General features: G+C 32.7%; 1 protein-coding gene across 5 annotated transcripts in view; it reads right to left on the reverse strand.

Moving 5' to 3' along the window:
* Positions 1-26,844, reverse strand: part of LOC124355296 (neuroglian) — a 79,483-nt gene that overhangs the window by 25,963 nt on the left and 26,676 nt on the right. For all 5 annotated transcript variants that reach the window (XM_046806373.1, XM_046806372.1, XM_046806371.1 and 2 more), the window contains exons 4-15: positions 26,516-26,631; positions 25,805-25,998; positions 24,467-24,606; positions 23,080-23,241; positions 13,608-13,798; positions 11,885-12,042; positions 11,296-11,413; positions 10,984-11,161; positions 10,247-10,338; positions 8,464-8,745; positions 3,432-3,619; positions 652-831 (exon numbers count right to left, since the gene is read on the reverse strand). In XM_046806373.1, the coding sequence (XP_046662329.1) occupies positions 652-831; positions 3,432-3,619; positions 8,464-8,745; positions 10,247-10,338; positions 10,984-11,161; positions 11,296-11,413; positions 11,885-12,042; positions 13,608-13,798; positions 23,080-23,241; positions 24,467-24,606; positions 25,805-25,998; positions 26,516-26,631 (1,999 nt within the window). The remainder of the gene's footprint in view (positions 1-651; positions 832-3,431; positions 3,620-8,463; positions 8,746-10,246; positions 10,339-10,983; positions 11,162-11,295; positions 11,414-11,884; positions 12,043-13,607; positions 13,799-23,079; positions 23,242-24,466; positions 24,607-25,804; positions 25,999-26,515; positions 26,632-26,844) is intronic.

The following is a 26,844-nucleotide window of genomic DNA, read 5'->3' on the forward strand; positions in this document are numbered from 1 at the left end:
TCTTTAATAATAAGAGTAATTTTTTTATTAGAAATAATTGAGACTTGAGATACACAAAATGAGTAGATCAACCGCAGGTCACCATTCTATTGGAACCAGGTCACTTAAAAATGTGTCCCATCATCATCCTATTTTTGTTTCAGGCTTTATTGCCAGGCACAGGGTACGTTGTAACTGATTCTTCCTTGGTCTGCGTCTACCTTCTGTAGTATTCCTCACAATTGCCCTTCAATTAGTACAAGAATATGTTAACTGAATAACACGTTTTGCAAATTGACTGTAGTATAGAAGTCTGAAAAAAGTACAATGAGGACTAGTGAAATGAACTTTCCGAGCAAGCTAACAGAGAAAAAAGTAGTAATGAAATGAGAACTAAACTGAACTAGTATAAATGAATGTGAATCAGTATAAATAAAATAGGAATAGGATGATATGGCTGTACTTGTAAAATGGATCAAGAGAAATAGTAAGCCCAGAATTTTGTTACATCCCTGGAAAGATACACAATAAAAGACCAAGAAACAGACAAAGGTACAAACAAGTTAAGGGAATGAAGGAAAGATTGCAAAAAGAAAGATGGTGGGAATACAAAATACGGTGGAGACGATGATAATGACTGTAATTAAAGATTAATAACTACAAATCACTAACCGTCCAACTGATGACGATGTTGCTTGGTTCTGTGCCCTTGCCCTCGACATTGTCAGGGTTCTTGTAGGGCACATCTGGCTGGGTGGTGCACACCTTGCTGTGACCAGAGGGTGACGACGGTCCGATCTTGTTGATGGCAAGCACTCGGAAAGTGTAGTTGGCCCAGGGACTCATTGCAACCTGAATCATCACCAGTTAACAACTTTAGTAAACAAACACTGCATTATACCTTATATTTACACCTAAATTTAACCACTGTACTACTCAGTCGAAGTAGTTATGTGTACATTGAGGAAATAAGGTGAAACATTTGAATTTTACATGAAAATAATCTACATACATTAAGTTAAATATTAAGTTCTAAAATTAAAAACTTAAATACTGATATGACCAACGTAATTCATTTGTATAATACACGTAATAAAAATGATATTTTAATACCTCGCCATACGCTACATTTTATCACAAAAAACAAACCAACATACATTGGATCTGAATTTCTTAAATCCATTCCACTTGCTATCAAACAAGAAACAGAACATAAAATATTTAAAAGAAAGCTTAAAGCATACTTGATGGACAAGGCTTTATATTCCTTAAATGAATATTTTTATTTGCAAATCAGGTAGTTTTGTTATAGCCTTATTTTATATTAGTGTTTTTAGTTAGTTTAAACTGACACTATTAAAATGTTACAGCATTGTAACTAAAACAAATAAAGATTTTTTGACTTTGACTAAGTAAATTCAATAAAAAATAACTGTTTTCAATATGAGAACAACACGAAGTAACTGTTTCAAGCAAAGTAGGTAAATGTAACTGCAGATAGCGGAGAGAGTTTCTAGTTAGTTTATGAAGAAAGTGGTTTATGCAGGAGACTCCTCAGTTGTTGAAGGTTTATGCAGCTATTGCTTTTATATAAAAAATAGTAATCAGTTATGATATGTTAAAACAATTGGCTAATACTTTAAATCCACAAAACATGGATTAGATGCACTGCAAAATAAACATCACAATATTCTTTGTCCCTGCTGAACTCTTTCCTGATGTTCTTCATTTAGAATTTAGAAAATTCATTCCATGTGTGTATATGTTTTGTAAACAACATCATTTTCTGAATATTTCATTCAAAATACTTAAATAATTTTAGTTGGATTCATAGAATTGAGTAGTACGTCAACACTAAAAATTACTTATATTAATTTTAAATATTAAACGTTTTAGTGCCAAATTCGTCTTTCATAAATCAGAAATTTTTTAATGTAGAGAATATACAGGTGAATGTGCGGTTTTATATTTTACAAACATAAAACAAAATTTTAAATAACAAATTTATTTTTAAAAGTGGAAGGTGGACACCTTTTTAGACATATGTATTATACTTGGCATTAACCCTTTGAGTGCCAAGTATTATTGAGTGGGTGTACTGAAAAGTGCCAGCTCTTTTCAAAGAATTTTGCAAGGTTTCAGTAAAAAATTCACAGTTTGATTATTTAATAAGCTATCAGCATAATTTTTTTGTAATTTTTCTTTGAAAACTGCCTAATTAACATAAGATAACAAAGTTACCATAAAATTAAATTTAGGAATATAAAAAATGGACTTACGTCAAAAATTCCAGAATTTATTTAAATTTCATTTTTCAACCAAATTATCATTACCAAAAACTTCATATCCTTTTCTTTGTCCATATCACTGGAAAGAGTATTCAATTGTCTATAAATCATGAAAAATCTATATCATTATCTTTAATAATGATATACAATGACAAATGATGATGTACAATGATGTATTTGTATGATGTTTTTACAATGCAAATTCACATTATAGTCAGAGAAGAATAAACGTTAAAGTTCCGAGACCCCATCTAACCTTGTTTAAAAAATTCTTTTTTTAGGACCAAAGTTTTTTAATTGTTTACCAGAATATTTAAGAAAATGTAAAATAAAAAATAAGTTTGTTAAAATGCTTCGGCATTTTTTGTTATTAGAAGATGTAGACAGGTTTTACAACACTATAGTATGATCATTACACTTTTAAATTGTAACTTTATATTATAATTTACCTGAAAATCTGATCAACATTTTCACGTATATTCCGTTTTATGTTACTTTTTTTTTAGAAGTTAATCTAGTTATAGTTGTTTTAGAGTGTATCATTACGAGGATCTGGTAAGGCAGTCCTTTTTTTCGAGTTGCTGTTTCTTTATGTGTACTAGTGTATTTCCCGAACAGGTATTTTGTTACCTCGGGCTTTATTGTTGATTTTAGTTTAAGATCTACTGTATGTAAAATGTACAACTGATAACAATAAAGAAATTTTTCATTCATTCATAATAAGTGGGTTATACAACATTTAAGAAACTAATGTCACATTGTTTCCGGAAGCCTTATCAACCAAAAATGTTTACATGTGAGTTCTAGATTGGTTTTCGTTAAAGTCAATTGATCAGAAGTGTACTATAACAATTTATTTTGAAAAGAACAGTTCTTCACTAATAGTTTAATATAACATTAGTTTAAAAATATTAAGTTCTCGATTTGTAGTGATTTTTTTCCTGAAAGTCCGGTAAAATCGGACATTGGCATTCAAAGGGTTAACTGTATTTTTTGTCTGAGTTCACAGTAAAATGTATTTGTGACAAAATGAGAAATACAGTATTTTATCCAGCAGTAAAAATGTTGAATTGGCTCTTCATGCATGAAATAACGGATAATGCCTGACACTGAAAGATACAAGAGTGTAATAATAAATATGACACTGAATGATAGTTAACTGACCGTATATGTGAGGTCAGACGCAGGAACGGAGTCGAAGGCCACCTCCCACACGTCGGGAGTGAATGTTGTGTTGTACTGGATGGTGAATCTGAGAACAGGTGCACGGTTGTCTCCCATTGGCTTCCAAGAGAGGGAGGCGTCGCGCTTGTTGCATACCACTCCGGTCAAGCGCGGCGCATTGGGTACATCTATGACATCATATCATACTGTTTAACAAGTATGGTGGCAGAGCAAGTTAAATAGATCAAAGATCAATTTTACAGTTTTGAACATTTTTTTATCAATGAGAAATTATAATGTTAACCCTTCGTACGCTGAAAGCAAGTTGTATAAAATTGCTCTAATGCTCAATAAAAAATTTTTTTTTTTTATTTTTTCAAAGTTATATATGTTTTTAGGTTTATTGGTCTTGCAACTGATGAAAACACATGATAGTTTTTGTATTGCTTTTATTTATTTACATATGAGTACATATACATGTAAATATACATGCAGTATATAAAGTCCAATAAACTTTTCTGAAATTAGCAAAAGTTAGCACAACAGTAATTCATATTATTTATACAAAATTAGTAGAAATGAAGGGAACAAATCCATGACAAATATAGAATATATAAAGAACACAAAATGGTACAAAAATAAAAAAGGCACACTAATATTGGACTTTTGTGTGGTAAATCTCAAAACACTCATCTGGGTAGAGGGCAGGCTTGGCCTCACATGTTTTACATAGATATATAGTTTATCACAGTATCAATATGAATAACCTCACACAATAGACAGCTAAAGCAGTATAGCAGGTTATAAACAATAAACAACAGTACATAGCAGCTGCTGGCAGCTGACTGTCACGCGCGAGTATTTCCGCTTAGAGCATACAGCTTGCTCACTGGCGATGGCGCGGACTGACAAAGCAAACAAAAGCTTCTGTTGTGATTGGTCCCAGCTGTTTTGATGAGTCACGCTTCACATTGCGTCATATTAGAACACCAAATATTCACTCTCAAGCATTCTGGCGGCAATTTGTAGAACTAACGTCAATAAGAATAAGAATAATTTATTTTCACTTCTTTTGTACATAATTTTTTACAAAAATAAATACTTGTACAGTAAAAAGATTCTTAGAAAAAAAAATTACAAAATGAAAACAATAAAAGAGAGCACTAGCTAACACTAAGAATAGAGCATCATGCCAGGAATGACTGTACAAAAAAAATCTTAGTCACATTTACATTTAATCTAGGAACTAAACAACAACAAATAATATTAATAAGTATCAGAGAAATTATTACATATTACATACAAGTATTTATATTAAATCAAAAGTGAAAATTTAGGACCTCTAAAGTAAAAAACCTGTTTAGAGGCTCCATTGCTAAAATAGAAATAACAAAAATAAATATCAGCTCTCAGAGACATTATACATATAATAAAAAGTAATCTTCTAGTGCTAAAACAAAATATTTCATGAGTCTAAAAAGTTTATAAATTAGAGATAGCTTATACAACTTATATACAGCAATATATAAAAGAATCTAATTAACAGTTAAATAAAAAATTTAACTTATTCAGTAAAAAAAAAAACAAAATACTACGTTTGAATATTTAAAAGAAAGTTTACATCTTCAAATTTCAAAAGCCACTGTTTCAGACGTTTTAAGAAGGTATTCTTACCTTTTGATTGCTTTAAGAATGGGGATTTTATGATAAATTCTTGGAGCTAAAAAGTTGAAAGTTTTGGTAAAAAAAGTGGTATATGGTTTCAGTAACAGTGCTTGATTTGGATTTCTTAATATGCATTTGTAATTATTGTATTGATGTGTGTGTCCACTTCTGTTATAAAATAGCTTTAAAACCTTATATATAAAAAAATTTTTTAGAGGTACAATATTAAGAGAACTAAATATTGGAAATGTCGTTTCATATTTACTCTTATTGCATTGTCAGGGGATTCCGTGATCTATTCCGCTTAGAACGTTTCGAGTTAGATTTACTCGGCGCAATATTCCGCTTACAGCGTACAAAGGGTTAAAGATACAGAAATATATAACAAAATCCTCTTTTGAGACATATGGCTGTAGAATTGGAAACATACATACATATGGTTTGGCACATGTGTAGGGTAACCAAAACCTATATGTACATGTGTGGACTCATAGCTCATGTCGTGTTCACACTTGATCAAACTCACAGCCCCGTATTTGCTGGCATGCTCAAGATTAGAATATTTTACACTTATAGCATAATAATTATTGATGATAAGATGAAAACTTATCGAGGAAACCACATGTAAGTTCTTTGAAAAAATCTCTACGGTCTTCACTCAGGGCATTTTTTCATTTGAAATCAGTTTGGCCTCCCTCAGTAACGCTTATTTTTCTTTAATTAATTCTAGGTTGGAATATGGATTGTTGTTGTGGGGTAATTCATATTTTTCAAATTTATCTAGTTTAATAGTCCTTCAGAAAAAAACTATAAGATTGATACGTAATAATAGCAGAGAACATTCATTTTCACTTTTTGTTAGAAATTATATTTTACCATTGAGATATTTATACGTTCTTAAATTTTTAGTAATTTTTTTTCATATTAAGTGATAACTCTGGACCTGTTATTGACAACTCTAATTATAATTCTGGACTCAGTAATCAACAGTATTTGCGATTGCCTAAGCCAAACTGTTCTTTACTTCAAATATATTTTGTGTTTTTAAGTTATGTTTTTAAATTGAATTCCAAGTGAGATTAAATTTAATAGATTTACGAGTATATATATATATATATATATATATATATATATATATATATATATATTTTTTTAACTGAAAGTTTGGTTGCTGAGTACAAGTGTTGAAAACTTATATTTAGTTGTTCAGTAAAAATATTTGGTTCTTACTTTATAAAGAACAAAATATGTTTGTATGTTTTTATATTGAAGATGGGTTGGATTTCTATAATTAACAAGTGTAATTTTAACCCTTTGCACGCCAGCCTATTTTCCAAAAGTACTACCCAGAAATGCCAAGGGCATTTTCAGCAGTTTTTGCAAGCTTTCACAAAATGTATCATAACTTTTTAATTTTTGAACAGATATTGATGATTTCTTTACCATTATTTTGCTTATGAAAAGCTTTTGTTCAGTTGGTAAATTGTAGTTGCATAAAAGTAATTTAAACTTATTAAAAAAAAATAAAAAATTCATAAAAAAAATTAAAATTTTCAAAAAAGTTTTTTTTAGCACAAATAAGTAGTTTCAAAAAATATTTTTACTGATTTCCTGTTATATCCTAGTCAACTATATCTACCCCTTAACCTAATTACAAAATTTCAAAAGCCTATCTTATATAGAAGTCCAGTTGTGATTTTCTTCAATAAATATGACACGGGCACAGTTTTTGTAAGTTGCATGGACGTTGTATGTAATGTTACACTATATTCACAAATCAATATTTGACACTGTACTAAAATAAATCGGTACTTTGGGATTATACTGACCAAAGCAGTATGAAGAACACAAAAATATAAATTTATAGAAACAAACATGATACAACGAAAAAACAACTCTTTAATTACAAAATTATAAACTTACAACGATTATCAATTATTGCTAATGGGGTCAGATTCCGGCTCCCAACGCTTAAACTTTTTTCAATAAGCTTAGAACGTTATAAAACGATGTAGTTGAGTAACAGAACTAACATTCCATCAATCAACAAGCATTTCCAGGTATTGTGATCGGTATTGTTGTCGCTGTCATCTTATCTTTCTCGAGAATCCCGATTACGGCAGGCCGCGTGGCATGATTATTTAAGTTTTTTGCACGGTACATAATTGCCTTTCCATTACAATTCAATTTATATTTCTGATCAGCCCCTCTAGAATTTGATATCTTACTGATAGGTACTATCTCGAGGGATGTTTTTCTTTCGTTGACATCAGCGCGGGGTTCGGCAGCACCTTCGATCGGAGGCACTCGCATTTTGGGTGGCGGAGTGTGATCAAGAATAAAAACAAGTTTTGTGTGTTTTGTTTTCAATAAAGAGTTTAGTTTTTGTTTGGTAATGTTTGTTTTTGTTGAATTTTTGTGTTTGGAGAAATGTAGGGGTAAAACACGGAAGAAGTACAACAAAGCGACGCACCAGCTGAACGGGCGGCGAGACTCAGCAATCACGTTATCTACTAGACCGCTCGACTTTGACCTCAGTCTGAGGATGGGAAGTGGTTTGCGATAAGACAATTCCTGTTTTATACTGACGAAATATTGTTCTATGCTAATCTAGTAATCAGTAGAAGCAAAATGTCAAATAACGATTCATGTCTGGGTGTGGTCGGTATAATTCCAAAGTACCAATAAGGTACGAGTGTGGTCGATATAATCCCAAAGTACCAATAAATCTAATAAAAGGGGCATAATAAAAATGCCCTAGCAACAAAAGTAATGAGAGAAATACAAACGTAAACAACGCACAGCAACACGAACGTAACCTCACTCTCGACCAAACAATCCAACAGCTGTGAAGCTCAAATACGACCAAACAAACAGTTCATAAAGGAATAAACAACTTTGTGGTTTCAAAGCAACTAATCTACTATCGATTAGTCAAAATTTCACGGCAATCAGATGAACTATAAGAAAATTACAGGCGAAAAACGTGACGTACCTATATTACGGCCGTTGGCGATTTTCAGTTGAGTAGCCGACGGCCGTAATATAGGTACGTTGGCGTGCAAAGGGTTAATGATTTAGAGTAATTTAAGTTTGTTTACAATTGAATTTGCTTGTATTTTTATATTATTATTGTAGAACTTGGGTTTGCTGCTTAGTTTTTCATTCTTTTAATTAAGAAGCTGATGATGACTCCCACCCAAGTGCAAGATTTGTTTCTTTTTGGGTTGGTATATTTTTTTCTCAAGCTGTATATTGTTGTATACTGTATTTGCATGTAACTGAATGAGAAAAATAAACACAATTATTATTATTATAATTACTGGGAAAGCCCTTATCTGCAGTCTCACAATATAATGTTACTGACCTTGTACAATGAGAGTAGCCTGAGCCTGAGCCTTATCGAGCTCCGTGGACGCAACGCAAGAGTAGGTTCCCGAGTCCAGTTCTGTTGTCTTGGTGATGGTCAACGAGTAGTCGTTGGATCGTACAAATCGAGGTTCACTGTCAAAGTCGATCAGCTCTCCGTTGTTCATCCAGTCAATGCTCAGTTCCAGTGAGGCATCGGATACGGCATTACAGCGGAAAGTAGCCGTAGACCCGGCTGGCACTTCGTAGTCCTCAGGTTCGTCCGTGATCCTTGTGTGCTCTGAAATACAACATATACTCCATTATACAATTTGTTCTAAAGTGTGATAAAACACTACTACATAGAAAAACGAAATTCCTAATTACAATATATTAATTTAAAACTTAATTACTTGTGTGTTTTATCTTGTTGCATGACTAAAAGGTATTATTAATTTATTGATTTGTCCTTCCACATTTCGGGGCATTTTTAAATGAAGGCTCTATGCAGTGTTGTTTACAGGGTGTTCCAATAGCAGCAGTGTTTTAATGATTTTGACAGTCTGATTTCACAAATCCTGTCAAGCGATTACTAAATGACAACCTTCATAGCCATTGGATTGGTCGTGAAAGTGACTTTTTTGATTGGCCACCCCGATCCCCAGATTTAACTGTGTGTAATTTCTTTCTATGCGGTTACTTAAAGGAACAAGTTTATACTCGTAGCTTCAATAATGATGAGGAATTAAAACAATCAATTGAAGAGGAACTTCTCCGCTTCTCCGGACACCACAAAATTTCTTTGTAAGAGCTTACGATTAATTTGTTAAGCGCTGTTATCAGTGTGTCGCTGTGGACGGATTACAGTTCAAATAATTGTGGACTGTAATTGTAGGTTTTTTAATAGGCTACATTCTAATTTTCTAATAGAAATGCTTTATTTCTCTAGAATATGACAATAAATAATTTTACAAAACCAAAAATTTCAGATTTTTTTACTGTTTTTAAAGTATAGTTTTTCAAATTGCCACCATTTTGTTTTTAACAAATGCTAGAGAGCTGAAATTTTCACAGAATATTTTTAAAACCCTATTTAATGAATTGTGTAGAGTCTGAAAATGTTTGGTACATAAATGGGCAAGTAATATAAAATTAAAACATTTAAAACTTTTTGTGGGACACCCGTTATAACTGATGCAAAACAGCTGATACCTTTAAACAGATAAAATCTTTGTTACTCCTGGCTTGTGCAAGCATACCTATAAAGTGATCGTGCTCACTTATGTGTTGACGAATCTCGTTGCAAAATGTACCGTTGGCATTTTTAGAAAAATCACTAAATATTTGATGTCTTGTGCTTTTTTTTATAACTATACTGGTTTATTTTTGTTATTTGACTTTAAACATTTTCAACAGGCGCCATTCTGTTAATATCAAATCAAATTAAATCACACCACTATAGTTTTAAAAATTTTCCTCTTGTGTATACTACATATGTGTAAAGTTTAGTTATCTGCAACTTTCCTAGTTCTAGAGATATTAAATTTGTAATATCTAGTGGTCCCAATAGCAGCAGTAAAATACTATACAACAGCCTACTGGAAAGCACCAGTAACGTGAACAATACTATGTTCAGGGAAACCATATGGTCCAGACTTACAAGTAGGCCTACCTATGCCCTCAAGGAACTTGAAGATGAGCCACCGTTCTAGTTTGGCCACCATAAACTTATTGTAAATAGTTTATAACAAAATCTGACACAGTCTATCTAGTTCAAGACGAAGATATCAAGTAAGACTTACCTTTGACGACCAAAGTGCCTGAGGCGTCAGCAGCGCCCAGCTTGTTGGAGGCGTGGCAAGTGTAGTGACCTGCGTCCAGGAAACTGACATCTCTGAAACAACCATCTTCCTGTCAGTAACAACTATTTAGAGATAACTGATCAGTTACTAACCTAATTCAAAGATCTTGAAGGGTTAAAAATAAGTGAGGAAAGCGCAAAAGTCCTAATGCCGAGACTAAGGCTCTTTCCGCCATACAAAAAAAAAAAAGAAAACACAAATAAAATTTATATATTATAGATGTAGTCTCGAAAAGTGTTTCATATATAATATACATAGTACACCTTTAAACACTTTTTGATTGATTTGATTTTGTACAATGTACATTTCAAATTCAATGAATTCATTATCATCAGGTACTTGTAGGTTAAGGAAAATGAAGTAAATAAATAATTGAAATGTATGTATGTATTATTTTTAAGGAATCAAGCTTGAAATTGTGGTTGAACTACTTTCGAAATGTTCGTAATAAAGGTATAATAGCAAATCGAGCGTTCATCCTTTAACAATTAAATTTTTTAAATGTGAAAATTTTGTTCATAATATTCTAAGATGAAAATGTTCATATTCCAAATTAATTTTTGTCGTCTTTAGAAAGGATTGTCAAATATTTTCAAACATAAAGTATATATAAGATGTATAATATAGTTACACTATTAGACCAATTTGAGCTTCACTGTACACAATTCTCAACTGACCTTATCTCGAGGTCGCCGGACTCAAGTATGTTATATCTGCCACCGGTGAGTTCGAGCGAGCTGCGGACCCACTTAACCTGCGGTTTGGGAGCTCCAAACACCCGACACTTGAGGGTGACAGTCCGCCCGTCCACAGTAGCCAGATCCTGAGGTGGCTCCGTGATCTCGGGGGCCAGCACTGTGCAGAACAGTAGAGTACAAAGCTGCCCACCATTATAATAACATCTAATTTAAAATTTACATTTCAACATAGGTTGTACGTTTTCTTGGTGTTACAACAATAATTGTTAAGAGTATAAAAACAGCACTAACTGAGAACATTGAGGTAGACATCCTTGTAGACGTATCCCAGACTGTTGGTGGCGTTACATCCGTAGTTGCCCGTGTCAGTCTTCTCTAGCTTCTCGATCACTATTGAATTCGGCGTTACCTGCAGATCAAGTTTACGTAAAAGTAATATAATTATTTAATGACTACTCTGACAATATTTTGATGAATATTAATTTTTGAACTTATCAATAGTTTTCAGAGACATATTAATAATGATTCCAATTTTACTAATTGGTTGGCAATTTAAATTTAATTCTATAACATACTTGATTTGTTTAGTAAAATTGGACCCATTTTTTAAGACTATTGTATTTCTGTATATAGCTTGTAGCTATATAAAGCAATAAAGATGAATCCAGCATAATTCATTAAAGATTATCAACATACTCAGCTCGGGTAACCCCGTGGTCCCCATTCACGTACTCAAATTGTGCTCAAATTTGAGTATATAACTGTTACTGATATTTCAATTACAGATATAAGTATATTTAATCATTAGCTTATATACATTGTAATAGCAATAAAAGTTAGTTAGATTTCCACATCGGTGGCAGGCCCGACCAGTACTCACCTTACGACGAGGGTTAGGGGGCGCCTCTGAGATGGGCTTGCCGTTGTGTATCCACTTGATTTCTGGCTCAGGCACTCCGGACGCTGCACACTTGAACTCCACCGTCTCGTCCTCGGCCTCGTTGATGATCTCTGGCTCCACTGTGAAGTACGGAGTGGCTGCAACATTAACACACTTTCATATACACATCCTCACAAAGTTAATTATACAATCTACAGGTCACAGAAAAGATGGAACACACAATTCTCACTGGAAGTACAGGGCGTGGCGGAAAAGTGATGAGACTGATTTTTTATTTGAATTAATTTAATTTATTTTTACACATTGATTTTATCACCTTCAAAGTGGTTTCCCTGAGCGACTATGCAGTGGTGGAGGCAATCCCACTCTTCATACAAGTGCTGGAAGTCTTCAACTGGTATTGCCTTTAGTTCCTTGTTTATGCTCTGTTGGATGTTTCCAATGGTACCAAGATGACGCCCTTTTAAGTGCTTTTTATCTTACGAAACGGAAAGGAGTCATAGGGACTGAGTACAAATGAATGGCTGGAGAATCACAGGAATATTATTGGTCAAAAACTTGTTGATAGACATTGCCATGTGAGAGGGGCATCGTCATGATAGAGCATCCAATTATCTGAAATGTCCGATCTGACATGAAGTACCATTTTCCTGAGTCTTTAAATTTTTTTATTTGCTCACGCAACTCTTTCTTTAGCGAGGACATTTTTGAGTGTGCCACTCTTCACTTTTGGTTTATTCTCGGTATTATACTCGAAAACCTATGATTCGTCACTATTAATCACGTGACTGAAAAAATGTGGGTCATTTTCAATACTTTCAAAAACATCAAAGGCACACATTCTTGTGATAGTCTTCTTATTCAATTATTAGGTTTTTGGTACTATCTTGGCACACATCTTCCTCATGCTCACTCAAATCTTGTGTCAGAATCTGATGAAGAGCGAAACAACACAAACTCAACTCTACACTCATTAGTCTTAATGTAAGTCGACAGTCCAACCTCACCAGAGCCCTCACTCTTTCAATGTTCTTATCAGTTTCTGATATTAAAGCCTCCCAGAACGAGCTTCATCTCAAACTAATTCTCAGTCCTCTAAAATGCCTTATGCCACAAAAAAAATTGTGTTCTTGAAAATGAAAGTTCTACATATGCTTTTTGCAACTAAGTTTTTCAAACACTTTCAGGCCCCTATTTTTGGTCATAGACCAATAAGAAATAATTAATTTTAAGGATATTATTAATATGTATTTAAAAGTTTTTTATTTTCTTGTTAAGTTTACATGCTTTTTAAAATTAAGAAAATAGAATACTAAAATGCTTTAGATGTTTCTTGTAATAACCAATAAAAATATTTGTAAAAATCTAAGAATCGTTTGGATATACGTATGAGTTATATCTTTAAAACAGGACATCTACAATTTTACGATTAAAAGTAAGGATGCACAAGTATTTTAAGTTTAAAATTATTCTTATGTGATTAAAACCAAGATGGTCACTAGTCAAGCTAGTTCTTAACTCAGTTGACCTTCACAATCATACTAACTCAACTCTCTGGGAGAATTTTTAATTTAAACTTTCAAACTTTTGAAATGGTTTTCATTTTATTTGTTTATTCAAACTTCCTACCTACCTCAACACATTTACCAGTAAACTGCCTTATTCTTCCTTATCTATATCCCACAAATACTGATGTACTCACCCCAAACCTTGAGGTTGATGGAGTAGGTCTTAGCCTCTCCCACACCATTGCTGACCTCACACGTGTAGGCACCCTCATCCTCAAAGTTGACATGTTTGATGATCAAACTTTTGCCGTAATTGCCTTGTGTCACCCGGTCCGATGACTGTACCGGCCGCCCGTCTTTACTCCACACAGTCTGTGGCAACGGCCTGCAAACATAAAGCTCTTCACAGAAACTGTACACCACAGGATGTATTAACAGTAACCCTTATAACCAGAAAAGAAATTCATATTTACTTTAACTTGTTCTGTAATGGGAATTAACATTATTCTGCAGAGATCTTTACGCCGGATAGAGAGTATTGAAGTGATCTACTGCCAAAAGTCCATAAAAATAAACATGGTGGGGGGGGGGGAATTAGTACTTCTGGACTGTATCAGTGGAAGCAAGCAAGTTGATAACTCTTAGATTTACTCTTATGGAACAATTTGACACCGAGAGAGCCCCATCCACTCCAACAATATCCTACAGTGAACTGTGGGGACTTAACCTAAAATGTCAACTCACAACCCAGGCTTCTTACAGTGTTTAAGAGTTACCCAAAAAATAAATGTAAATTAGTTAGATATATTTTTCATTGAAATTTGTAATATTGTTGATTATATCCATAATATTCATGTCGATTAATATAAGTTATCATTGACTTGTCATATCTATAGCCTACCTGAGTTTAAACTTGACATAATATAAGAGAGTAGTATACATATTTAAATAAATTAAGTCATCTACCGTACTAATTTATACTATACATAACACTGTCTACCATGACAGCTATAAAACAACCATAACTCTTCCGCTTAACGCTTGTAACATTACTGCTTATATATATAACAAACAAGTGGTAAAATAAAATTCACTTTAGGCTTATCAGACTTTATCTCCTACTAAAACAAATCTATAATGTTGTTCACACCAAAATTTGCTGAAGTTAATTTTTCAACAAGATTAGCTTTAAAGATGAAATTGTTTTTTTTTTTAATTTTCACAAAAAACTGTTACACCCCTAGAACTACAAAAATAGTGTCAGATTAAAATTATTTTGTTATAAATAATATATTTTTTTTTAATCATTTCCAAATATCAGCAATATATGAGTTTCACAACTCTAGGACAAAAATATAAGCCGATGTTACAATATAATAGATTGTCATGAATTTATTTTTTGTATATAACAGCAATTTACTAAACAGCAATTTTGATGTCACCGTAATATTCATATTTTATTATAAATGCCATTACTTAAGAACTGACAACTTAAGTCAAGAGAGTAAACTGTACAGATTGTAAATACAGCTAAGGCTGTAAAATCATAGAAGCATTACGGGGGGGGGGGGGGGGGGGTTAAACTGGTGTTTTGAATTACTTTTCACTCAGACAATAAGTTTATTTCCCCAGGTTAAGTGTTAGAGAGGGCTTCTTAGCCCTAACTTCGCCTGGTAAAATAAGACATTCTTTACTTTTACTTTACTTTTATTTCAGATATATTAAATAATAAAAATACTACTGAAAAAAGTGTCAGACTCTAATATATTGTATATTTCTCTATAATAACTTTCAGTTGCCACTGTGTGAATATTATTAAATTTAAAATTTAACATAAAAAATTAAATTAAATTTAAAAACAATAAATAAACATTGTATTGTTATCTAAAATTAAATATTTTTTAATATATTCTGAATGCTTTCTGATGTTAAAATACTTTAGCTGAAATAGAATATATTTTTAATCTAATGCTTTTATACAGTGTTACGTCATGAATTGCCAATTCTGAACACAATAAAGACCTCTTAAACAATATAAACAATGACTCAATACACTTTTGTCCAGTGAGGTGTGCAGGGATTGTTACAATACTGTTTTCAACAATCTGCTCAATTAATATTCGACTAAACTGCTTCCAGATATGCCCCATTGTAATGAGATAATGCAAAGTAACGAGGTACCAAACAGCCGCGATATTCTATCAACAAAAGCAACAATATGATATAGTCCGTGCACGTTACGGTACAATAGCCAGCACACTTCCTGCAATTACTACGTGGGTGAATGCACTGTGTCATTGTTGTTTGACAGCCATGACTAATTTAGAACCATCTTGTTTGTTACCACTTCATTTCTTTCTTGAGATTTATTCACTCATTTTTATTTGGGAGGAATCTGTTTCACCCTTTTCAGTTGACTATGGGTAGCAGCATATTAAAAATAACGAACAGATAAATTTTTGTTTCTTTTGTTTTTATATTCATAAACAAACTGATGCACCCCTAGAAATAAACAAAATAGAATACTGTCAGAAGAAAAATATTTCAACTGTTTACACCACAATTAATAAAAAAAGTTAAAAGTTAAAAAAAAAGAAAAAAGGAAAGTTTATATTTTTTCTGTAAAATATAAAAATATCCAATTTCGCCGAATCAAGTGTCTTGATCATTACTTGTATAAAACAATTTGTCAGTGGCTTATGTAACATCCTCTTTTATTTTTTTATCACCAAAAGAAATTAAAAGTTTTTTGCAAGTTTTGATCCTGGATTGCATTGACATAGTTTCCTGTATTTAAATGTCAGTTTTGGCTGTTGTTTATTTTACTATCTTAATATGTTATTGTTTTTATCATGTTAATTTCCTGTTATTTTAATTTTTATATAATATGTCTGATTGTTTTGTACTGTTGGCTTTTAATTAGCCAGTAGAAAGTATTGTTTATTTGTATGTTGTATGTAGTAAATTGTATGGTTTGATGTATTAGAACCACCCTTTGAAAAGTTGACTTTGTTGATTGTATTAGCTGCTCAGACGATAAATACTAACTTTTTATCCAGGAACGTGCCAAGTTAACAATAAATACACTGACACTAATTTGGGGGCAGATGCCCTACTGTGCTGTTTTATACGCTCATGTGATGAAGAATAGTCAGCAAGATACTGCTTATCTTGACGATAGAGCTTATTATATTGGTTACTTAAATTGTAAATATTAATTAATTTAAAATTACAAAAAAACCAATAAATATACTTTTTATTTCATGAGGCCTTTTGACAACAGGGTTATATGTGTCAACCGTTGATGGATGAACTAAGTAATGAAATCAGACAATATTTAGTTTTTGATCATATAAACCTGCAAAATAACAAAAAATAAATATTACCCGGGGGGCAATGGACAAGTTAGGATTAATATAAAAAGTGTTAATGTTTTCATATGTAGTTAAGAATCTAGTAACAATTAACACGAGAGATCTGTCAAGGGATGGGGATAGGGAGGGGGTGAGGAAGGGGGAGGGGGAGACCCACATGGGGGCTTGTAAACACCAATCGCACCAATTGCACCAATTGTCACTGACACGTTGAGCACATGGCACCTCTCACATCATCACTCTCCCCTCCCCCCTGCCATCAATAGCAATCAATTAAATCACATTCAATCAACAAAGCTTGTCACAGTAATCACTGTCAATACAGTGAAGTTGTGATTGCATTTTGGGTTTTTGTGATAAATAGCTAGCAAGCGTTTTCAATACTAGTTGTAATAATTATTACTTCAGATTCACTGAAAAAGACGTATAATTTGATAATTTAAACTCTTTATAACACATTAAAATCACTAAATAGTAACAAATTATTTGATACAGTACAATTTTATTTTTCAGAAACCACAAAATTATATTGGCAACAAATATATTTTTTAAGTATCAAAGATATTTTTTATCTCCCTATCACTTGTTTTGAGTATAAAGTTATCTGTAGTGTTTTAGAAGTCTTATAGTGAATTTTAGTATAGTTTTCAAATAAAAATATCATGTTTCTGTATGTTTTGTTTTCAAAAGATAACACTCTAAAGTAGATTTTTTAAATGCTGCACTTAAGTCTTTCGGTCTAACTCAGGATCACAAATTTTTAAAAATTACTGAGGTTTCAAATTAAAGCATTATTTTTATTACCAAATTAACATTTTAAAATTTTAGAATACTTGCCCTAAAAAGACAAAGTCTGATCACCTGTTTATAAAATTAGATGAAAAATAAGCATTAAATTATACTTATACTGATATTTTGTTACACAAATTCAAACAAATAAAAATGCACTTTTGCAAATGATTTTTAACAAATAATGCACAAACGTTACTGTCTCTGAAGAAATTTTTAAGCCACAATAAAAGAAATCCCTCTTTGAATTTACAATGCTGTGACTGTGAATTGTTAATAATTCACTATACAGAATAAATTGATAGCGACAAGAAACAGGAGAAAATAATAAATCGTGCTATGACTTCTGGGCTGTCTGGACTTTAAGGAACAATCTACTAGAAATATTAAAAAGAGTTACAAAAACAATATGTTTGAAAATTGTTTAATTGGGTTACTTTCTATTTTTATACCAAAATAACAATTCTATACCGGAAAATTTTACTACATTATTTTTGGTCATTTTAAAGGTTATCTCGTGTACGTAAAAATGTATTTTTGTTTACTAAATGTGCTCCTAGTGAAAATGTGATTGCTTGTACTGATTTCACTATTGTAATAAATATTAACAGGTCTCCCTTGCTGTTAGAAATCAACAGATATTTCCGGTCAGAGAAATTGTTAGCTATTTCCAAAATATTAACTTGATAATGATCCATGACTACATTTCTAGGTGATAGTGAACTAGAGTTAGAGAAGTTAATGATAATACATTTCTGGGTATTAAAAGCGGATTCTCTTCTGAACAGGAAGGAACACAAATTATATATCACCCAAGCTATCAGCCGGACTTATCAAAATAAAACAAATTCTATTTTAGAGATGTAGCCTCAAATATGTTTGATGAAATTATATACAATAATAACCCTCTTTAAACACTTTTGATGTATATTATATATTTTTTATTTTGTACAATGTACATTTCAAATTCTAGGAATTCATCTTCAGGTACATCTGAAAATAATTTTCAAAAAAATATATCAAAAGTGTTCAAAGAGGGTTATTATTGTATACAAATTCTATTTTTGAAAACAAACAACATTAAATTATTATGCTTTTTTCTATTCACACATTGTATATTAAATCATGCTATTGGGTCCTTCAAAAGAAAATTTTAACAAACTTTATTTTAATTATTATTTTAATATTTTATTTAATATGTTAGTTATTATCTTAATATTTTATTTAATATTTTAATTATTATTTTAAATATTATTATAAAGCACAATGAAGCATGAAGAAATGCTTTCCGGTCAAGCAAACTTTTAATTGTTTTATTAATATAATATGTGAAAACCATTCTTTACAATAAGGAATTATACATAAGGCAACTATTATATCACACCATAGAAACACACTTTCTGAATCACACCATAACAAATTATATAGGTAGGAAGTTTTTTAAAAAGCTCCTACAGTCTCTGCCCATACAAGTAAATCTAAAGGGTGTCTTATTTTACCAGGTAAAGTTAGGGCTATTTTCATAGAATGTTTGGTGCTCTGAAATAGCCTGAGATATAGCAGTCTAGTTTTTTAATTTAAAACCTTTGAAGTCAGTCATATTTAGTAATACTTTGTAAACTCGTATGTTTCAATTTCAGGGTGTCCAGTAATGACCAAATCTAAAATTCAAGCACATTTCAAGGTTTTCAAGGCTCAAAATTATAAAATTCAAGGCTATAGTCGCGGTTTACTTTTGGCTCTTTATTGGTAACTAGCAATTTTACAAGCCAAAATCAAGTCACGAAATAGTGTTTACTTTCCATGTAACAATAAAGATTTCTCAAATATCTAAGGCCTCTGTTTAAATTACTAATGTCCTTATACATTATTAACAACATTTTATAATTCGTTGTTGAAAAATTTACAGTAAATGAGGGTTTTTTCAGAACCTATAACTTATAATTGAACTTCCTCGTGTTCAAAAAACTTTGAACTGTAATCGTACCTATAAAATATGTTAATTTAATTATTTAAACAATACTATGCTTAATGTGGCATTTAATTTAGTTTAAAATGAATTTCAGTGTAATGTTACTATTACAAAAAAATAGTAAAAAAACGTTGCAGGCTTATACAAAATTATGATAAAGTACCAAAGCCTAATTTAATGTTTATATTGTAACAGTTTTGTTACAAATACATTTTTTATATCCAAATTAGGTAAATGATTTCGATTTTTTTTATTTGAAAGCTGAAAACAAACCCTCAAAAACACAGGATAGTAAAGAAACAGTTTTACTTTCAAGTTAAAGAAGTTTTACTTACACTTTCAACATCAAACCCAATACTATTCTAAACCAGTTGAGGGTAGGTTAGTTTTAAGTGAATTAAGTTTTCATAAAAAGAAAATAACTGTTAAAATAAATAAAAATATATTAATATTCATTTTGTAAATTAGGATTAAACTCAAAAAGTCCAAAACATGGGTTATTAAAATGTTGAACCCTTTTTACAATTTATTTTGTGTTAAAAAATAAATTTGTCACAGAAAAAGTGTTACTCTCTTTAGAAAACATGTGTGAAAGTTTATAAAACTTTTTTTAACAATTGAATTACTAACGATGTATTTGCACCTTTTACTCATTGCACAAATTAATTTAAACAAATGCTATTGACAATAAGTTAAATGATAACAACCATTAATAGTATAGCAAGGGTAAATAAACACCTAGATTACTAAAAAAAAGTGTTGTACGTATTAATTATATATCTCAAATAAATTTAAAATAAATCCTATAGGCATCCAATTGTACACCATAATTGATCACATGATCCACGTTTTTCGATTACCTTAAATTGAAACATTTAATATTCATCACTATGTTTCAAAGAATTGGTAACCTCTTCAACATGCGAATATTATAAATACAATATATAGTCGCGTAGGTTATTTAGCCACTCTTCAAATTACTTTAACATCAAGCATATATAAATGCCATCTCTCGTCAAACCTACTACAAAGCCATTTTTGGCGACTGCAACGAGAGCGAGTTACTTCCAAATTTCCTTTGTATTCTGTCAATTTCACATCGATGTGAACATAATAACACTGTTGCTTCAATATCTTCATTTGTGTTGAGCACGGCGTCCACTGCGACCGGCCCGGTCCAGCCCAGCCCGGACTTTTATACTCTGTCAAAATGCATACGATCAAATGAAAACCCGCCCACTGCGACCGGTCCGGGCTGGGCTGGACCGGGCCGCCCGCAGTTGGCGGGTGTCCATTTGATTGCGTGTATTTCGACTTCACAAAAAGGCCGGGCCGGGAAGCCCGCAGTTGGGCGGTGTGTCCATTTGATTGCGTGTATTTCGACTTCACAAAAAAGCCGGGCCGGGTGCCCCAGTGTGCGGGTGTCCATTTCATTGCGTGTATTTCGACTTCACAAAAAGGTCGGGCCGGGCCGCCCGCAGTTGGGCGGGTGTCTATTTGATTGCGTGTATCTCGACTTCACAAAAAGGCCGGGCCGGGGTGCCCCCAGTGTGTGGGTGTCCATTTGATTGCGTGTATTTCGACTTCACAAAAAGGCCGGGCCGGGCCGCCCGCAGTTGGGCGGGTGGTCCATTTGATTGCGTGTATTTCGACTTCACAAAAAAGGTCGGGCCGGCCGCCCGCAGTTGGGCGGGTGTCCATTTGATTGCGTGTATTTCGACTTCACAAAAAAGCCGGGCCGGGGGTGCCCCAGTGTGGCGGGTGTCCATTTCATTGCGTGTATTTCGACCACAAAAAGGTCGGGCCGGGCCGCCCGCAGTTGGGCGGGTGTCCATTTGATTGCGTGTATTTCGACTTCACAAAAAGGCCGGGCCGGGGTGCCCCAGTGTGCGGGTGTCCATTTCATTGCGTGTATTTCGACTTCACAAAAAGGCCGAGCCGGGCCGCCCGCAGTTGGGCGGGTGTCCATTTGATTGCGTGTAATTTCGACTTCACAAAAAGGCCGGGCCGGGCCGCCCGCAGTGGTGCGGGTGTCCATTTGATTGCGTGTATTTCGACTTCACAAAAAGGCCGGGCCGGGGTGCCCCAGTGTGCGGGTGTCCATTTCATTGCGTGTATTTCGACTTCACAAAAAGGGCCGGGACGGTCGCAGTGGGCGCCTTGCATTAGAAACGGCAGCAGCGGTATAATAAAAAATCAAAACTCCCGATTTTTCTACAAAATACAAGCATAATTCCCGCCCTTTTCAAGGCAGGTAAAATTCAAGCATAATTCCCGCTCTTCCCGATTTTCAAGGCTGCTGGACACCCTGAATTTATTATAACTGCAGTGTTCTAATGGCCGTTACACCTTAAAATGGGGTTTTTATGGGAGGCAATAGAAATACTTACACAAAGTTTGTGACAAAATATAAGAAAGAAACATTATTTAATACTTATTCAAAATAAATTCAAGTTTATTGTAATATTGCCAGCTCTTGTGTTAATTGTTTACCATTGTCTAGATTATTCATTTCTGTGTGTCTTAAAACCCGAATCTTTTGACAGTACCATGAGATTCAATACAATGGAAAGGCAACAACAAAATGTTCCTTAAATAATCATACCACTGTCATAAGGATTCTGTTTTGTAGGGCTAAGAATAAAGAGGTAAAAAGTTTAATTTTATAAAAAAATTCTTACACACTATTACGATAGTACAAGGATAAATTTATCGTCATCCTACACATATTTGTGTTGTGGTTTTTCTGACTTATATCTCATTCCACTAAAAACCACAACTGTAGATTATTAGTTAGAAAAAACCACAATTACTGTACATTACGTAGACAAACATAATTATAACAAATATAGAAAGAATGAGACATTAAGCTACTTTTAGACTATAACAGTAGAGAAATATATATTTCCAAGCATCTTTGAACACTTCACAATTTTTGTAGTTGTATAAATAATTCCTCTAGAAAATATATTATGTTCATATTTCAATACATTTGTTATCATAACTATGGTTTATTTGAAATTGTTCAAACATTTTACGTTTAAAATATGTTTATTAAATTATACTAACTTATGTCCGTATTTTTGCAGATTAAAAACATATTCTGGCAGGGCATATTATAATCTATCAAATTACCTTATAAACCTTGAAATTAAAAGTAAAAGGTAGGGGATATGACTTAGGTCATAGCTATTTCTATTTTCATCTGCAAACCCTTTTACAATAAATTGATATCTTGGATTATTTTTTGTATTATCAAATGTTTCCAAAGGTTTAAAAATTACAGAAATTGGATTAGTGGTGATTTTATTCAAATCATACTTATGTTATAGAGCTATTAGGACTTGAGATTTAAAATTGTTTTATTTACTTATCACTAACGATATGTGTTTTAAATCAGTACCTAGCTAAAACACTTTTGCAAGAAAGAGGTCCAATCCCGTACCAATCTGTTGTCCTACGCACGCACAATTTACTTAATGCCCACTCAGTGGGAGGGCCACTAAACTTGAATGCTGTGTTGTAACTTACGTTCCGCCGAATATACAATAGAGTTCCACCTTCTTGCCTCGGAGAGCCACTTCATTCTTTCTGGTACAGTACTGCTGGACCGGTTCATGGCGGTTCTGTGCTGCAGAGATACCAGCAGCTACGACATTCAGCAACACCCGGTTTCCCAACTTGTACTCATTCCTGCCACACAGTTAACAATCTCAGTCCAATTATTTCATTAAAAACAACTGTTTAAAAAAACTTATATTGCACTATGAATACTTCGAAAATAGAGTGAGTTTTACTTATATTATTTATTACCTTAATATTACTATTTTTGTTATATATCTATTTATATTTTTTAATTTAGCATAAGTTTATGAAATCATTTACTTACTTCATAATTTATAAACTAATTACCTATTAAAATGGTTTTTAATCTTACATTATTTATTCTTATATATCTTCTTCTTGTATATCTGATTCTTACTTCAAAAGCTCAATATAACACAATAGATCATTCCATTGAAAATTGGAATAACGTATTTTTAGCCACCATATCCTGATTATTACTGGATTGATTATAATTTTATCTGCATGCTCAAATTCTTTTTCATTTATGTTAACGTGCATTAATATGTTGAGAGATTTCTTCTCAATTAGATGTACAGTAAGCTAGTGCGTTAGTTGAAAAAATAAATTAAGAGAAAATGGTTTAAAAAACCATTAAAAACCTAAAATGGCAAGCTTTTAGTGGAGTAAACAAAAAATTAAAAATAAATAATTAACCCTTTTGGGACTTATTATTAGTGCTGATTCTCTATATGGTTGTATTTAAATGTTCAGTTTTGGTACTTATAAGTAGTATAAAGTATTATTATGGACATGATTCAATAATAAATGCCTCAAAGAGCATAAAATAAACTTAAATCAAGTGCTTTTTGACACTTCCTTAAGAAAATCACCGATCCCATCAACTTCTACCCAAGCCAACCACCGTTAATTTAAGGTGGACCCCTCCCAGCTGAAGGGGGGTTAACATAACTGCAAGTTTTTATTAAATTTGTTTAATTTGTGTAGTGTAAATCACTTCGTACAGTGTTGATTTTATGAAAGAAAGTAGTTATTTGCTCTCTAAATTGTCGTATATATTGATCACTAAATCCACAGTGTTGCATAAATTGGCTATTGGACATCTCCAGTTCAATATATACCAAAACAGATTTGATAATTTTAACTATACAAAATGTACAAAGTTTGATGAAAAGACAAAAATTACAGGACAAAGATCAGAAATGCAAGAACAACAAAGCAGGAAATATATATTAGTATAATGGAACAAATTAAATTTGTACAGCACTGACACCAACCACAACTGACAAACTGTACTTCAGCACTTATCAATTCTGGCTAGGAGTGAACTTACCTGAATACGGAAGTGGCAGCGCAAGCGTAGTACCACTCCTCACTGGCATCATTCCTAGTTACGTTCGAGAACCAGAGGTTACCCTCCGGATCCAGAGTCATCCGGGAATTGTTGATACTCTTGATACCTCCGTCCGCGTTCTGCGAAATATCATTACGTACAACCAACGTTACAACACTTGTAAGCTAATATAATTCTAAATCTAATTAGGAGAGCCATGTATGATAGGCAAAAGTAAATAAGTTTTTATTAGTTTAAACTGTTTTAAGATTTTTAAAAAGGGTTTTGTGTTTGTAATAATTTACTTAAATGTTCTGATTAACGCCAATATATTTTTGTTATCTTGACCTAAGTTTGTTAACAGTTACTAAAAGTGATATTTTTATATATGAATTATTTTTTAATAATTTTTTTTGGTAACGATCAAGTTTGACAATCTTCTAAAATTTCATTTATTATACGTTTTTATTTATTGTATTTATTATATTATAACTCGTAATTAAGCATACTACTGTTCAGATTCCCTTGAATATGTTAGACAATATATTAGTGAATAATGTGAAATTATCCTGGTTTGATTTAAGAAATCTCTGCTGCAAAACAAAATCACATGTGGAAATTTCACAGATTGGCAACTAGAAACAGGATGACAGATAATCAAAGGCCACTAAACATTAGAAACAACTCATAGGCCTACAAATGATGTATAATTTAAGGTCTTTGACTGGTAATAATGCTTTTACCTGTAAAATACAAATTGATACCAAAGGGGTTGGTCAACGTTTCCAAGGTTAAATTCTCAATCACTAAAACCTATTTTTAATCTTTAAAATCACATTTACTAGACTAGACTAGAGACTCAAATGTTTGTACCATACCGCTTCCCCGTTCTTCAACTACAATCAATTGTCTTACTAGTAATACATCACTACACCACATCAACTAGCTATCAATGACACAACATTTATTGCACTATAACACTGCATGTACCAGAAACGTTAACACAGGGTCCAGTCTTAAAAAGCCACGATAAAAAAGGGACCTTGAGTTAAATTTTCAGTATCAATGAACTCAATTTAATGGACTCCGCTCAAAATGTTAATCTCCAAATCCTAAAGACAATGTAATTATGTTTAAAAAAATTTAATGAGTTAAAAAAAATTGTATTTTTTAGTGCTTGTTCTCTACACTACTAAAAATCAGAAGACCGTAATTACCAAAAATCAAAGCATATTCGATGCTTTTTCCAGGCTTAAAACTATTTCAGCATAATTCTTGATCTTTCCCAAGTTCAATACCCATGGACATATTATACTTAATTATCTTTACAGCAGTTACCTGTATCAGCCAATAGACATTAGGTTTGGGCCAGCCGTCCGGAGGTTGACAGGTCAACTTGAAGGGACTGCCCTCCTCTGCCGTTAGGGTCATGGGGACATCATCTTTGAATGAGTTCAGCTCTGCCTTCCGCACAAACACCGAGTTGGAGGTGGCCGTGCCCCACTCGTTCGTAGCAAAGCACTGGTATTGACCTGAGCGACAGAGAACAAACAGTTGTCAATTGAGGATGTCACTATCAGATCTGATCCATTACACATTTCACACTGAAGAAGTGTTAAACAAGTGCAGAAGCAGAACATTCTATTATACCGTCTCCCCAATATATGGTGTAGAAGAAAGAATTGTGACAGTTTAAATCAAAATTTTAGTTTTCAGAGAAAACTACTACACATAACATAGTCCAGCGTATTAAATTTGATGCTGTTTCAGACTTGACTCCTAAAATCTAGATAAAAAAAGGTTTGTTCCAAAGAAGCTTGCTACTACTAATACTAAATTGAAAAACATTTTCTGTGTAATATTACTGTTATCAAATTGTAATCAGTAAATATCTGCTGGTGAACCTAAAAATATATGAATAAACAAAACACAGAGCTCTGATGCTTGTAACCAATTAAATAGCCTAATGCTTTCATAAAATACTATTTGAATGACATGTCAGCCTCTGCTAACAGATATGTAATAGAACAAGAAGATATTTGAACATACCAAGATCCTCGTCTCTAGGAGAGGTGATGACCAAGGTCCCCCTACCGGGCTGCTGGGATATCCTGTCATCGTAGGCTTGCCAGTCAAAGTTTTTTCCGTTTTTTATCCAGCGATATCTGTCAAGTTACATTAAACAATCAGTAAGTGCACCAATCACAAAAAAGTCTAAGTTCTTGTTTCAAGGATGTTTTCATATGTTCTGTTAGATATTAAAAAAAAGGATAAATCAATACAAACATGTGATTATATTTTAAAGGAAACTGAACATGTAAAACTCTAAAATACTAGTTATGTAAAAAATATGCCTGTATTAAATATCAAACAAAGTA

The sequence above is a fragment of the Homalodisca vitripennis genome, chromosome 2, assembly GCF_021130785.1.
Source record: "Homalodisca vitripennis isolate AUS2020 chromosome 2, UT_GWSS_2.1, whole genome shotgun sequence".
Classification (NCBI taxonomy): Eukaryota; Metazoa; Arthropoda; class Insecta; order Hemiptera; family Cicadellidae; genus Homalodisca; species Homalodisca vitripennis.